Source organism: Microcebus murinus, chromosome 14, assembly GCF_040939455.1.
Source record: "Microcebus murinus isolate Inina chromosome 14, M.murinus_Inina_mat1.0, whole genome shotgun sequence".
NCBI lineage: Eukaryota > Metazoa > Chordata > Mammalia > Primates > Cheirogaleidae > Microcebus > Microcebus murinus.
In genome coordinates this window covers 24,707,126-24,721,950 of record NC_134117.1, presented here as the reverse complement: position 1 = coordinate 24,721,950, position 14,825 = coordinate 24,707,126, and the positions used below count along the sequence as shown (strand labels likewise).

At 45.3% G+C, this 14,825-nt stretch overlaps 2 protein-coding genes across 4 annotated transcripts in view; both read right to left on the bottom strand.

The window, feature by feature from the left end:
- Window positions 1-1,902: 1,902 nt before the first annotated feature.
- Window positions 1,903-4,041, bottom strand: NPM3 (nucleophosmin/nucleoplasmin 3). Its single transcript, XM_012769414.3, has 6 exons — window positions 3,875-4,041; window positions 3,434-3,519; window positions 3,076-3,195; window positions 2,871-2,964; window positions 2,351-2,475; window positions 1,903-2,258 (listed from the first exon to the last, which is right to left on the bottom strand). The coding sequence occupies exons 1-5, from the start codon at window positions 3,990-3,992 to the stop codon at window positions 2,360-2,362; spliced, it is 534 nt and encodes a 177-aa protein (XP_012624868.1). The 5' UTR covers window positions 3,993-4,041; the 3' UTR covers window positions 1,903-2,258; window positions 2,351-2,359.
- A 1,418-nt stretch (window positions 4,042-5,459) lies between these two features.
- The window catches only part of OGA (O-GlcNAcase), a 29,837-nt gene continuing 20,471 nt past the window's right edge, over window positions 5,460-14,825 (bottom strand). Inside the window, exons 12-16 of one of the 3 annotated variants that reach the window (XM_020280663.2) lie at window positions 13,780-13,884; window positions 11,829-11,914; window positions 11,384-11,576; window positions 8,638-8,797; window positions 5,460-7,608 (exon numbers count right to left, since the gene is read on the bottom strand). In XM_020280663.2, coding sequence (XP_020136252.1) covers window positions 7,472-7,608; window positions 8,638-8,797; window positions 11,384-11,576; window positions 11,829-11,914; window positions 13,780-13,884 — 681 coding nt within the window. In that variant the 3' untranslated portion in view covers window positions 5,460-7,471. Of the gene's footprint in view, window positions 7,609-8,637; window positions 8,798-11,383; window positions 11,577-11,828; window positions 11,915-13,779; window positions 13,885-14,825 lie in introns of those variants that run through there. The other 2 variants (XM_076009822.1, XR_012922832.1) reach the window with 2 other exon arrangements.

Genomic DNA, 14,825 nt, shown 5'->3' with positions numbered 1-14,825 from the left:
TTGGCAGCGCTCCTACTGTGTGCTAAGAGGGCAGAAAAGTGAATCGCGGAGAAGCAGGAGCAGGGAGGGAGAAAAAAACAATTCCCAGCTCGGTCTTCGGGGCGCCCTATTGGGCTGGGAAACTCTGACTCAGAGTCGATGTGGATTAGGCCACCACTGCGGGCAGGAGTGTGCCGGGCGCCGGCCCACGCCCGCCAGGAGACTGACCAGCAAGGCAGGGGAGGAATACAAAGAGCAATCTGTGGCGTCGGGGGTGGGGGGGTGAATATTGGGGTGGAGCCATGCGCAGTGGGTAGATGGACAGCTCGGGAGGCTTCTGAGAGACGAAGGCGCTGCACTCAGCCAGACTCGCGCCTCCAACCAAGCACGTGCTGAGGACTTCGGAGGCGGGAGCCGAGGTGAGGAAAGGTAAGGAGTAGTGAATACCGCAGCCCGACTCCCCTACTCTATCACAAGCCCTTCAAATGAATGAATGCACACATACATGCATGCAAGTCTAATGACATATTGCCTCGCCTTTCGCCAGATTCGGCCGCCTAGACCACTCTAGGCACTTGTAGGTCCCTTCTTGCACTACGGCACTCGCCGAGCCTTTAGAGGTGGCTTGTGGAGAGGTCCGGCCACAACCTCGCCCACTAGAGGGCGCCAGCGCCACCTTCCCCTCTCCTGGCACGACACTGTTTCCCAGCCAGGCTGCCCCCTTCGCCTTGGCTCCCCAGCGGAAACATTTCAGGAAAGCCCTCCTGGCGCGGAGAAAAGCTCCTGTGACCCTGATCACACTAACACGTAGAGGGGTCGCCTCCTTTCGTCCTCAAGTTAAGGACTAAGGGAGGTTGAAAACTGTACCCCCTATTTCCTCACCACAGGGTTGGGGGGAGATCCTTCTCTAGGGATGTGTGTTGAGGAGAGTGCTTTTCCGTATTATGGGGACTCTGTTCAAAGGTTACCTCACCTACCCCAATACCAGCCCCTTGGGGTTATCTTGGGCCCCCTCCCCCATGTCCACTCACTTGCCCAGAGGTTGGTTCTAGAACTGGCCTGACCTCCACCAGGCCCTGTTCTCTGTCCATCCTCAGCCTGTCTGGCCCCAGGCTGTCTGGGGAGGTAATGTTTTGTTTGTCTGTTTGTTTGTAGGGCATTGACAACCGCCCCCCCCAACACAGCTGCTGAACTGCTGACCCCAGAGCTAGTCACACACACTTATCCTCACACCAAGTACATCCCTTCTTCTTCCTGGCACAGTAGCAGCCAAGGCCCAGAACCAACTGATACCAGGCACCAGATACCCCAGACCAGGCGGTGTGCTAGGGGGCAGGAACTCCTCTTAGTTCAAGAGGCCAATTCCCAGGGGCCCCTTCCTGCCCCCATATGCCAGGCCACCCGGATTCTGGTTTCCCTGTCACCCAATCTGGCCAGTCCCCTCCATCTGGCCCCTGGAATCAGGTTTCTAAGGGCCCAGCCCTACTCAGAGACTGCCTACAAGACTCAAAGGAGAAGCAAAGACTGGTCCCTGCCCCACCCCTTTCAGGTCCTCTCTGGGCCTCAGCCCCCTCATGGGGCTAGGGATGCACATTCCTCAGGCTGCTTAAGCCCGCTTATCTGCCCCCTGCCCATCAGCCTGAGTGCTGACAGAGGCCTGGGCCCCTTGTTTGGACTCTGATAACCTCCTGCAATGGCCCTCCCCCACCTGCAGCGACTGGGAACAGCTGAGTATTGGGAGGTCCCCTTTCAGCAAGGCAGTTGGGGCCCAGGCTTGGTCCTGGCCCAGGCACCTGGGAATAGTAGGCTCCCACATCCCTCCACCCTCCCCGAGGCCCAGGGCCACCCTCAGTGCTGCCACAGTGCCACCTGGTGGTCCCCAGGGAAATGTCACCCAGCATGGGAAGAAACCACACAAATGAGTTGCAAAAACCCCACAGAACTTTATTTCAACCTTTATCCAAAAATGTAAAAAGTATTAAAAATGTGTAGCTCTGAGCTCCAGAAACTAACCTCCAATCCTCATAGGCAGGTGGAGAGGGAGGGTTGCTTAGGATACAAGTTCAGAGTTCTTCCCACTCCTATTGAAAAGGGAAGCCCCAGGCATGGTACAAGACCAGAATACCAGGGCCTTATGAAGAACAGGCCCCTTTCCTAGCTCAGGCCCAAAGTCCCTTGAACCAAACCCTCACCCCAAACTCTCCTCTTCAATGAAGAGGAAACATTTACAATTCTTGAAACTTGTCCGGGAACATGGTGCACATAGGCAGCTGGCTGACCTAGGAAGAGCAAATAGGGGTCAACATCTAACCTTCACCTGCTCCTCCTGCCCCCTCCCAGAGTCTTCTGGCACCCTTCGCTCCCTACTCACCAAGGAGGGCTAGGGCCTGCCCCCCTGCTTTTTGGCAGGAAGGATGGGACACAACTCAGCTTCCTCCTCTTCACTCTCCTCTTCCTCACTCTCCTCTTCCTCAGAAACATCATTGCTTATAGTAACTGGTGGACACACGAGCAGTAGAGGGAGGGAAAGGTTAAAGGCAGGCCCCTTTCATGCTACACTTACTGTGGTGCTAGTCTTGCAGGGACTCTGACCTCCCAGAGATTATGGTATAGGTGAGAACCTTAGGCACTAAACTAGGTGACAAACAGCTAAAGGAGTCCACATCACTGGAGCTGGAAAGGCTGGGACAGGTTCCATGAAGGAGGTAGGTTTCAGTAGGACAGAAAGTAGAGACCATGTCATGCACAGGGCACAGCCTGGAAGGGCATGCAGGCCTGTATGGGGCTGTGCTGGGAGATGAGGCTGGGATGGGGCCGGAGTGTGCAGTACCGGGGAGGCCTGATCGGAGAGTCCACTGGAGGCAAAGGAGAGGGCCCTCCCCTCCTCTCACCAATCTGGTGGCGCCCAGTGATCCTTACAGGGCCAGAGCCCGACTTTAGGCGGAAGGTCACAGGTGGTTGGAGCTGGAAGTCATCCAAACTGAGCTGGGAGGAAGACAAGGATGAAGGCCTGGCCCATTCATATCCCACCCCAGCTATGATGAGTACTGAAGTCCTCAATCCCCTCATCACCACCACCAAGGTTAGGGAACTCACCATGGGCTGGCAGGACAACTTGAGGTTAGCCACAGGAACTGCAATCTCTTGCTGGTCATGGTTCCGGGCCACAACTTCTACCACATTACACTCGTCTTTGGCCCCCTCGGTGAGACAGAGCTGGAAAGCGTACACAGGGCCTAAGGGTCTCCTCAAGCAAGGGTTGACACTACTAGTGAAGGCATCTACTCTAGAATTTGCCCAGCCTCAGAGGCCCCTGCATCACCTGGGCCAGGGGAGCCACCCATACGGAAGCTAAGCAGATGAGTTGACTCCTAGTAAGGGGAAGGGGTTGGGTAGAGGCCCACTAATTGCCTGCCCAGATTTATTCATCGTTGGCCTCTCCCCCACCCCTCACCATGGTCAATGCCAGCACGTGCTCCGCATCGTCCTCTTCCTCTACTTTGAAGGTGAAAGAGCGGGTATGCCCGGAGAGCTCACAGCCTGGGAGAGAACAGTGTGACTATGCTTGAGTGTTTGGGGGGGGGGAGTCACCAACCCCCACCCCACCCCGTCACGTGTAGCCACGGACTGACCGTCCATTTACACGCCCACCAGGCGTCGCTTCTATCAGAACACCTGGAGAGCTCGGCAGACCTGGGGCCCTCCCCGCACACCTGGGGCAGGGATCTCACCGCCCCCTTTCGCTCAAGTGGCCGAGTGTGAGTTCCCCCTAGCCTTCGGGGAACAGCCAGACACCCCTCGCACACACCCATGCCATGCAACTATCCTCATTCCTGTTCCTCATCACGACCTCTTACCGCCCAGTATTACCCGCAGCCCCTCCTTTCCCCAATACCAAAGAAAAAACTGTCCATAGTGACCGGGGCCGGTATCCGCAGACCCCCGACACCCTCGGCCCGGGCTCTGCTCTCTTGACTCAAAAACGCTAAGGCAGCAGCAGTGCCGGCGGCCATGCTGCAAGGGCCGTCTCCAAACTCCGCCCCCCGACACGTACAAAACGAGGGACCCTCGGCCAGTTCCGGCCCCGCCTATTAAAGGAGACGCTCAGTCCTGAAAGCGGACTGGCACTGAGGACGCACGGGTGCAGCGCTTCTCAGCCCAGAAGCCTGCGACTGCTGCTCAGACCTGTCAAGACCGCAGAAAGGTACTAACAGCACAGAACAATGGATTTGGGATTAATGTTATCGTCCTTGCTCATTTCCAGGACCACGAGGGCATCCATATTTTCTACAACTCCCCGCACATTCTATAGTATTGTATTTCCCACTCTTCCAACCCCAGGGTAAGCTTTCTTTAAAGGAAGCATAGATAAAGAGATGTAAAGCTTACCTACTCGTCCGCCAGCAAAGGCGGGGTTCCGGGTAGTGCTTTTCTTGTAAAAGCAAAGGAAATTAGGTCAGATTAGTCTTTGCCCCAAAAGAGCTGAGAAGCCTTAAGGAAGACTTCCAACTCCAGGATTTCCACCCAAACTCTGCTGTCCTCTCAGCTTAAGCCTTTCCTACACACACCTCCTGCTGTAATGACCCTGCAACTTTCTACTCAGATGGCTTATCGACATTGAACTTTGTTTGCTTGATGCTGGCACTTGCTAGTAAGACTAGCTCAGTGCGGGACTCAACTGCTGCTCCTGGCAGACCCACGCTTTTATAACTTCCAAACCAGCCCAGTAATATCCTTCTGCCTTGTACTTTCCGTCATACAGTTTAGGCTATTTTGCCATCTTTCACCTTCTGACTAAAGAATCAGGCTAACTGTTGTGTTCCCTGTTAGATGGCAGAAACAAACTGGGGGCCCCATTTCACACCCAGGTTAAAACTGTGACAAGAGGGTGGAGTCGTTTGGCCAAGAATTATAGCCTACTGTTCTTAGCTTTTGCTTTGAAAATCTGGTGAAGTAGAGGGGAATGCTGCCTTCAAGATCCAGTCTCTAGGCCAGGCATGGTGGCTCACTACTGTAATCCTAGCACTTTGGGGGGGGGCTGAGGCAGGCGGATTGCTCAAGCTCAGGAGTTCGAAACCAGCCTAAGTGAGACCCTGTCTCTCCTAAAAATAAAAAGAAATTGGCCAACTAAAAATATATATATAAAATATTAGCCGGGCATGGTGGCGCATGCCTGTAGTCCCAGCTACTTGGGAGGCTGAGGCAGTAGGATCACTTGAGCCCAGGAGATTGAGGTTGCTGTGAGCTAGGCTGACGCTGTGAGCTAGGCTGACGCTGTGAGCTAGGCTGATGCCATGGCACGCTCTCTAGCCTGGACAACAAAGTGAGACTCTGTCTCAAAAAAAAAAAAAAAAAAAAATCCAGTCTCTAAGAACAGCTGTGGAGAGGAGGCATAACTTGCTGTAGAGTGAGGCATGAAAGGAAAAAGGTAGGGAGGGGGCAGACAGGAAATAGGTTGACGCAGTACACCACCACAAGCATTCACTTCAAGTTTTATTTTGCCTCTTGCATGGTCTTCAGATAGTTTTACAGTTCGTTTTCTACAGGAACTGAGCTGTGATCTAAACAATCAATAAAATGTCATTCCAACCTTAATAAATATTCATAATCATGGAATAGCATAGCACTTTATGATCCTAGAGTGATGAAAGTATAGACCTGGGCATCTGTTTCACAGTTGACACCTGACCAGACGACCAACCGAAGTGATTATTAAAAGCCAAGATAAAACCAAAAGTAAACTTGCTAAAAATCCTGATTCCATATGAGGTTGACCTGAAACCCTCCAGATGAAATGCTAGAATTATCCTAATGTTAAAGATATATTCAACGAGAAACTGGGTAACATTCAGCTGTCTTAATATCTAGTAGGGATATTCCCTTCTTCACTTTAGCCCTCAAAAATGCAAACTTGGTTCAAGCTTTCCAACACAGATATCCTTCTATGGGATAAAGGTTTCTACCCTAAGAATGAAGAGGCTTCCTTCCTCCCTTCTCACCCTTTCAGTGCACACTCATAGGTCTTGGATGGAAGTCACTAGGTACGATGCTTTAAGACTCTCTCAAAGATCACATTGGTGGAGTTCTGTGAAGGAAAATGTATTTCCTTCTATTTACTCCCTCCCCTCACACAGCTCAAAGTTAAACAGCTCAAAGTTAAAAACTGCAAGGAAGCAAGATAACAAAATATTGTTATGAACCTATGGAGAAGTCAGCCAGCTATGATGAAAAAAAGAATCCTGTAGAAATCACCTGTCAGCCTCATGCTCAAAACCCTTAAAAACATATCTAAATTAAAATACATGAAGCTTTCAGAACCTGTGGTTAAAAGAAAAGGGAAAGGGTAACCATAAATCATTAGTTAAAATGTGCTCATTCTTTCTCTTAAAAACTAGATACAAACATGCAAGAATTAAAGACTCTTATTTAATAAAACCAGTAGTAACAGGTCTTGAGATTAAAGGACAACTGATCTAAGGGCAAATGGACCAATCAGTCCCTAAACCCTACTTAACAGATGTCAAAACCAACATTTCACATGCTGACCTGCTATTGAGGTTAATTTCCAAAAAAGACTGCACTTTGCAACAGATTAAGTCCTAAGTTAGGCTCTCGTAACCCAAAATGGTCATGGCCTAGGTAGGAAGCACTTTAAAAATAATAAAACTTAAAAAAAAAAAAAAAAAAAAAAAGACAAGTAAAGAAAATCCATCTTCTACTCTTTTATATCATTGAAAGTGCCATCCGGAACAAAAACCCTCTCATTTTCATGAGGAAAAAAAATTACAAAAACAGTAAACACAAATGATAGTCAGGTTACAGCTAGTTTATATACAAAGAAATTTACAAGTTTGTCAATTTTAGGCTTTTGCCACAAACAACTGCACATTTGTCCCTACAAAGCACACTATGCCTGAGCCAATGGTCACTACAGAAGACAATTGGCCATGGCTTTACAGAAAGCAGAAAAACCGCCCCAAATTGAAATCATTTATTCAGCTTTAATGCCACAATCATCCCACTTGGAATCTCTCCACCCTGAAGCTTCTCAAACCCACTAAATCTTTCTTCTCTCTGCCATGTCCCCAGAGACTGAGAGACCTTTCAATCAATAAACCAAGGATGACAGAAGTGATTCTGATTACTCTTAGGTGAGAAATGCAACCACACCGGATGCAGAAAATAGTGCTGACTACATTTATTGAAGACCCCCTCCCTATATAAGCCCATGTAAGAGGTCTTGGCACCTAACACAAGACCCCAAAAGGAGGCCAACATCTCTGTTTCACACAAGATTTGTAGCAATACTATCTTCTTCTAACCAGTGAATAGTCTGAAAGTGTGATGGGTGAGTTTTACATAGTCTTCTTTGTTTCCAATCCAATTGGCTGATTTGTTGCCACTCCAGAGACTAAACTGTACCAAGACCTCAACCACCACCCACAAGGTGGAGTTAAGAGGCTTTCTAGACAGTTCATAGTACCAACAAATGTCACAGGCTCCGACCAAGTATAACCACATCCTTTGGAAATCCTTCCATTTTTGCAATTTCAAAACAGCCTAACTTGCTGTAAAATTCCAGAATTCTTTTATCATCTGGTCTCACTTCACAGAAAGCTCCCCGGGAGCCTAGAAATAAAACAAATATTCAAAACATAAACAAGTCAAGTAGGAGAACATAAATATGAATTGTAATTATCTTTAATATATTTAATATAGATAATAGGGGCTTATCTATACCAGCTCTTAAATTTATGTCACAATTTAAAGAATTCATATTAATATTAAACAATGAGTAAAGAAAATCTTTCAGGGAACAGGGTAGAAGAAATCTCAATGCAAAAGATACCTCTGTTGAAAACATACAAAGTACCTGCTGGGGCCCACAGGGCAGAGCCTATTCCAGCTCATGTCACAAGCCAATATAACCAGAATACCATATAGTCTTCTTCAGACATACCTCATCTATCTAGGTGATTCATTTCTAAGTACAACACTGAGAATTATCCTTTCTTCAGATAAAGTTATTTAAATTATCCCACAAAGAGGATACCACTGACTCAAATGATATGAAGATCCAACAATAAACCAGGTGCATTCGCATGTATCAATAACCCTCTAACGAGAGTATGATACCTATTATTATATGGTCCAAGGGCTAAAAATGATCTTTTACATTTTTTTTAAAAGATTATTTTTTTTTAAAGAAAGAGAATATGCAACAGAGCCCATATGTGGCCCTTAAAGCAGAAAACATTTACTTTACAAAAAAGTTTTCATACCAATATAAGTATTTTTGAAAGCTGAATTTAGATAAATTTTTAAGCAAAAATTGCATTTCTAAGTGAAGTTTCTCCCTCAGGTTCACATTTAATTTTCCTCTATTATTTATGGGCCTCCTGGCAAAATAAATATATCCTCATATATTTCTCATTTAATTGGGGTTCACAAAAAGCTTTCATAGTGTAAAAGAGCAGCATTTTTCAATGATTAAAACACATAAAATTCATATACCACTAATAATTCAAAACCAAACTTTAAATGGTAGGGAGGGAAGTATAAATCCACAATTCACTTCTTTCCTTTTTTATCCTAAATATAGTCCTGTCCCTACTTTGCCCAAATGCTACCAACTCCACGAAGGCTAATCGTACTTACCATTAGCCTTTAGTGAAGACAGGAGGCAAGCCATCATACTTTTGGCCACACTTGGGTCAGTTACTTTTTTGTGAATATCCATCTTTATCAGAGAAGGGAAGTTGGCAAGGAAAGTTTCTGGCAACACTTCCTGTTCTTCATGGAAACTCAACATTATTTTCTGTAAAAATTAGAAACAATCTTTTGACTTTCAATAGCTACCCATTATATACCTATATGTCAACTACAAAACTTAGTAACAGGAAAAGGAAAGTAATATTTAATAATTCTTCTAGCCAGTCATTATATATAATTATAATTATATAATTATCACACTCCGATTTAATTAAGTTGTATTTCTAGCTGAAACATTTTTTTTTTTTTTCCAGACAGTCTCGCTTTGTTGCCCAGGCTAGAGTGAGTGCCGTGGCGTCAGCCTAGCTCACAGCAACCTCAATCTCCTGGGCTCAAGCAATTCTGCTGCCTCAGCCTCCTGAGTAGCTGGGACTACAGGCATGTGCCACCATGCCCGGCTAATTTTTTCTATATATATATTAGTTGGCCAATTCACTTCTTTCTATTTATAGTAGAGACGGGGTCTTGCTCTTGCTCAGGCTGGTTTCGAACTCCTGACCTCAAGCAATCCACCCACCTAGGCTTCCCAGAGAGCTAGGATTACAGGTGTGAGCCACTGCGCCAGGCCTGAAACATTTTTTTTCTTTTTTCAAGAAAGAGTCTCACTCTCTGCCTGGGCTAGAGTGCCATGACATCAGCTTAGCTCACGGCAACCTCAAACTCCTGGCTCAAGCGATCCTCTTGCCTCAGCCTCCCAGGTAGCTGGGACTATGGGCACATGCCACCATGCCTGGCTAATTTTTTCTATATTTAGTTGTTTGGCTAATTTCTTTCTACTTTTATTAGAGAAAGGGTCTCGCTCTTGCTCAGGCTGGTCTTGAACTCCTGAGCTTGAGCAATCCTCCCACCTTGACCTCCCAGAGTGCTAGGATTATAGGTGTGAACCACCGCGCCTGGCCCCTTTTATTTCTTTTGAGATAAGGTATCACTGTTATCCAGGCTAGTGTGCCATGGCACCATCATAGCTCACGACAGCCTCAAACTCCTGGGCTCAAGCGATCTTCTGCCTCAGCCTCCCAAGTAGCTGTGACTATAGCCATGTGCCAAAACACCCAGAGAATTTGTTTTTTTTGTAGAGACAGGTCTCTGGCTACGTTGCTTAGGCTGGTCTCATGAGATGCTCCCACCCTGGTCTCCCAAAGTGCTAGGATTACAAGGATGAGCCATACCTGACCAGCATTTTTACTTTTAAAAAGCTTAAATGCAATCGTGGTATTAGATCCTGGAACAAAAAAAGGACAGTAGCAGAAAAACCGGTGAATAAAGTTTGCCATTTAATAATGTATGAATGTTGGTTTCCTAGGCTTGACAAATATAGAAAGTGGGTAAAGTATAACTTATTATTTAATAACTTTGCAAGTTTTCTAAAATTTAAAATAAAAAAATTTTTAATGTATGGCTTACACAAAAATGTGTAATATACTTTAACACTACACATTTAAAATGATTAGGGTTAAATTTTGTTCTGTATATCTTATAATTTTTTAAAAAAAGCAGGCGCAGTGGCTCACGCCTGTAATCCTAGCACTCTGGGAGGCCCAGGCAGGCGGATTGCTTGAAGTCAGGAATTCAAAACCAGCCTGACCTGTAATCCTAGCTCTCTGGGAGGCCGAGGCGGGCGGATTGCTCGAGGTCAGGAGTTCAAAACCAGCCTGAACAAGAGCGAGACCCCGTCTCTACTATAAATAGAAAGAAATTAATTGGCCAACTAATATATATATATAAAAAATTAGCCGGGCATGGTGGCGCATGCCTGTAGTCCCAGCTACTTGGGAGGCTGAGGCAGAAGGATTGCTTGAGCCAGGAGATTGAGGTTGCTGTGAGCTAGGCTGACGCCATGGCACTCACTCTAGCCTAGGCAACAAAGCGAGACTCTCTCTCAAAAAAAAAAAAAACCAGCCTGAGCAAGAGCGAGACCCCGTCTCTACTATAAATAGAAATAAATTAATTGGCCAACTAATATATATAGAAAAAATTAGCCGGGCATGGTGGTGCATGCCTGTAGTCCCAGCTACTCGGGAGGCTGAGGCAACAGAATTGTGTGAGCCCAGGAGACTGAGGTTGTGAGCTAGGGTAACGCCAACGGCACTCACTCTAGCCTGGACAACAAAGTGAGACTCTGTCTCAAAAAAAAAAAAAAAAAAAAAATGATCATGCTAAGAATAAGCCTAAATGGCTGGGTGTGGTGGCTCACACTTGTAATCCTAGCACTCTGTGAAGCTGAGGCGGGAGGATCCCCTGAGCTCAGGAGTTAGAGACCAGTCTGAGCAAGGGTGAGACCTGCCCCCATCTCTACAAAAAATAGAAAAAGTAGCCAGACATGGTGGCGCATGCCTGTAGTCCCAGCTACTCAGGAGGCTGAGGCAGGAAGATTGCTTGAGCTCAGGAGTCTGAGGCTGTAGTGAACTATGATAACACCACTGCACCCTAGCCCGGGCAACAGAGTAAGAGTCTATCTCAAAAATAATAATAACAATAAGCCTTAAGAGGTATTCTCTGTAAGATATCAATTTAGAAAGAACTAAGATTGTATGATGTATCTACTTACTTTTCTATTTTAATAAGTAGTTTATTTGAAAAATAAAACAAAGTAAGACCATTATCATAGTATAATTCTTAACCTGTATATTACCTCTGCCTCAGAGAGTTCTTTGTCACCATTTGGCTTGGTATACTTTTCCTGCATGAAGGGAATCCAGGAAATTTTACATTTTTTAATAAAAGGTGTCACATCTACAGTGCCCAGGGCATAACCACATATGCCATCTTCATCTTCTAGGACAAAGCAGTAATCCAGGCTCAGGGAAAGTAGCCCTCCTACTAACCTGCTCAGAAGGAAAGAGGCCAGAGTAAGCAAACAAATTACTAACAAAAAATTTACATTTCAGTGATACAAGGCCCACTGTACTTGATTTAACAACTTATGGAAACTATTTGGTATAAGAAGAAACTAGAAATGTACACATATTAATATTCAGATTTACTAAAACTAAGTTGCTTCCTGTCATCACTTCCCCTCAACCTGATAAACCTGGCTATGAAATTTCTACTCCCAAATCCAAATATTAATCACATACTTGTCTCCAATAAGGTCAGGCTGACTCTGAAAAGGTAAACCCACTCCATCGTCATACATTTCTCTGCAAATCTTGTACACGGAAGCCTGAAAATATAATCTGGTTGAGTAATACATCATAAAAAATGGCAGCAGACTCTAACAACAATATGACTTGTAAGTCATTCTAGGGAAGGAGTAACAAAATGTCAGGCCTATCAAATATATCACCTCTGCTTTGTTAAATAAAGGTTTATTCATTGAGTCAGATTTGTAAAACCAGCAGAGAACAGCAAGGTTTTAGTAAACACTGAGAGCTGTTTTGTATAGGATGGTTTTAGGTAGTAAATTGTGGATTCCAAGGCCAGAAAATTGTGAGGTTGAAGAGTCTCTCAATTTTCTGTGTGTTAAGAATACTTACAGGCGGGGTGGGGGGGCTCATGCCTGTAATACTAGCACTCTGGGAGGCCGAGGCAGGTGGATCGCTCGAGATCAGGAGTTCGAAACCAGCCTGAGCAAGAGCAAGACCCCGTCTCTACTAAAAATAGAAAGACATTAATTGGCCAACTAAAAATATATAGAAAAAATTAGCTGGGCATGGTGGTGCCTGCCTGTAGTCCCAGCTACTCGGGAGGCTGAGGCAGAGGATCGCTTGAGCCTAAGAGTTTAAGGTTGCTGTGAGCTAGGCTGACACCACGGCATTCTAACCTGAGCAACAAAGTCAGACTCTGTCTCAAAAAAAGAGAGAGAGGCGGGCGGATTGCTCAAGGTCAGGAGTTCAAAACCAGCCTGAGCAAGAGCGAGACCCCGTCTCTACTATAAATAGAAAGAAACTAATTGGCCAACTGATATATATATAAAAAATTAGCCGGGCATGGTGGCGCATGCCTGTAGTCCCAGCTACTCGGGAGGCTGAGACAGAAGGATCGCACGAGCCCAGGAGTTTGAGGTTGCTGTGAGCTAGGCTGATGCCACGGCACTCACACTAGCCTGGACAACAAAGCGAGACTCTGTCTCAAAAAAAAAAAAAAAAGAGAGAATACTTACAAAATGTTTTTAACCTGTTACTGTCTTTAAACAGGCTTGCTTTTTTCTATAGCTGATTGTCAAAAGCCTGTAGGTACTTCATAACTGAACATTATAAAATACTAACATATCATCATCATTTAGACACATTAACTTAACACCTCACTGCAACCTTAACTCCTGGTCTCAAGATATCCTCTTGCCTTAGCTTCCCGAGTAAGTGCAGCTACAGGCTCCTGCCACCACACCCAGCTAATTTTTTTTCTACATTTAGTAGAGACTGGGTCTTGCTCTTGCTCCAGGCTAGTCTCGAACTCCTGAGCTCAAGGGATCCTTCTGTCTTGGCCTTCCAGAGTGCTAAGATTACAGGCATGAGCCACTGTGCCAGCTCCAATTCTGAATACACCTTTTTTTCTTTTGAGACAGAGTCTCACTCTGTCACCAGGGCTAGAGTGCAGTGGTATCATCACAGTTTACTGTAACCTCAAACTGCTGGATTCAAGTGATCCTCCTGCCTAGGCCTCCCTAGTAGCTGGAACTACAGGCCCATACCACCACTCCTGGCTAAGTTTTTCTATTTCTTAAAGAGACAGGGTTTCACTATGTTCCTTAGGCTAGTCTGGAAGCCCTGGGCCCAAGCTATGCTCCTGCCTTGGCCTCCCAAAGTACTAGGGATTACAAGCATGAGCCACTGCACCCTGCCTCATCTGATGTTTTAAAGGCGGGAAATAAAGAACTTAACATAAGATATTAGTAGTCTAAGCTACTTAGATTCTTCCTCAAATTTCTCTGTATGTTTCCCCTTCTTGTATTGAATGTTTTAGTTAATTTTCTCCATCTAAAGTTCTTATCTTCAGAACAAATTCTTTTAGCCAGTGAGTTCAAAGGTAAGTTCTGAGTATGTACCATAACTATACAAGTTGGTAGGTAGACAGATAATTAATTACCTCATCTTTAGGAAAATATGGTCTGATAGTATAAACTTTGGAGGTAGGAGTCAGTGGGGGTGGCTGAAAAAAGAGATCATTTGCCCCATCAATTGGCAGTAAACGCTGTGGGAAGAAAGAAAAGGAGATGGATTAGCGCTGGGAAGATATCCATTACTTTAAATGGGTGTGCACTGCAGATTACCAACTTAACATTAACTGGCTACTGCAGGCAGACCTAAAGAAGAGGGGTGTACTATGCTTTACTAATATAAACACCTTTGCTGGGGGGAGGGGAGTGCTTCTGAATAGAAATTACCCAAACTGAGTTACACAGCTTTAGTAGCATATTAATGGGGATTTAAATTTACAGCAAAAACAAAAACAAAAATAAAAAACAAACCTATTCCAATTATGACAAATATTATATTTTTTTAAACCAATCTTATATAGACCATCTCTCTACTACAAGATGGCAGAACAGAATGTCAGGAGGAGAGGTTTGGTCTGAAGAGGGTTATCTGTCCAGGAGACGCTTTATCCCCAAAGCAATGCGCTTCAGTTTGCTGTGCGCAGCAGAGCACCTGTTGGGGGGAGAAAAGTAGAGCACCTGGAAAGTCCATGAACAAATTCCAACAGCAAAAAAGCTTCATTTTGTTCAAATGTTCATTAATGGACTATTCTTTCAAACACAATTTATATTTATAAAAATAATTGGATAAGTATCCAAAATCCTTTCACCATTCACTTGTGTAATTATTTATCTTTTTTGCTCATGGAGTTTCCACTGGCAGACAAGCATGCGCGCATTGTGCATTGCGGGCGCAGATTAAAATGCTGTGCGACCTGCAAAGAAACAATGTGAAGTGTATACCTAGAGCCGCTGCGCTTCGCAGGCGCGGGGGGGATTGGCAGCATCTCCTTCAGAAATTACTGTGAAAGAGGAGGAAAATCTGATTTAAAACCCAGCTATGTAACTAAATTGAATTTGGGACTAGAAAGCCTTCGGCAGACCAATCCTTCCAGCCATCTGATGCGCAACATAAGGTTTCTCATAAAACAAAGAA

Bases quoted from the DNA above. Each gene is read 5' to 3' on its own strand.
- NPM3 (XM_012769414.3), bottom strand. From the start codon at position 3,992: ATGGCCGCCGGCACTGCTGCTGCCTTAGCGTTTTTGAGTCAAGAGAGC. The intron at 3,196-3,433 runs GTGAGGGGTGGG...TACGCTTTCCAG, and splicing joins ACGTGCTGGCATTGACCATG to CTCTGTCTCACCGAGGGGGC. The intron at 2,476-2,870 runs GTGAGAGGAGGG...TGTGTCCACCAG, and splicing joins CACTGGGCGCCACCAGATTG to TTACTATAAGCAATGATGTT.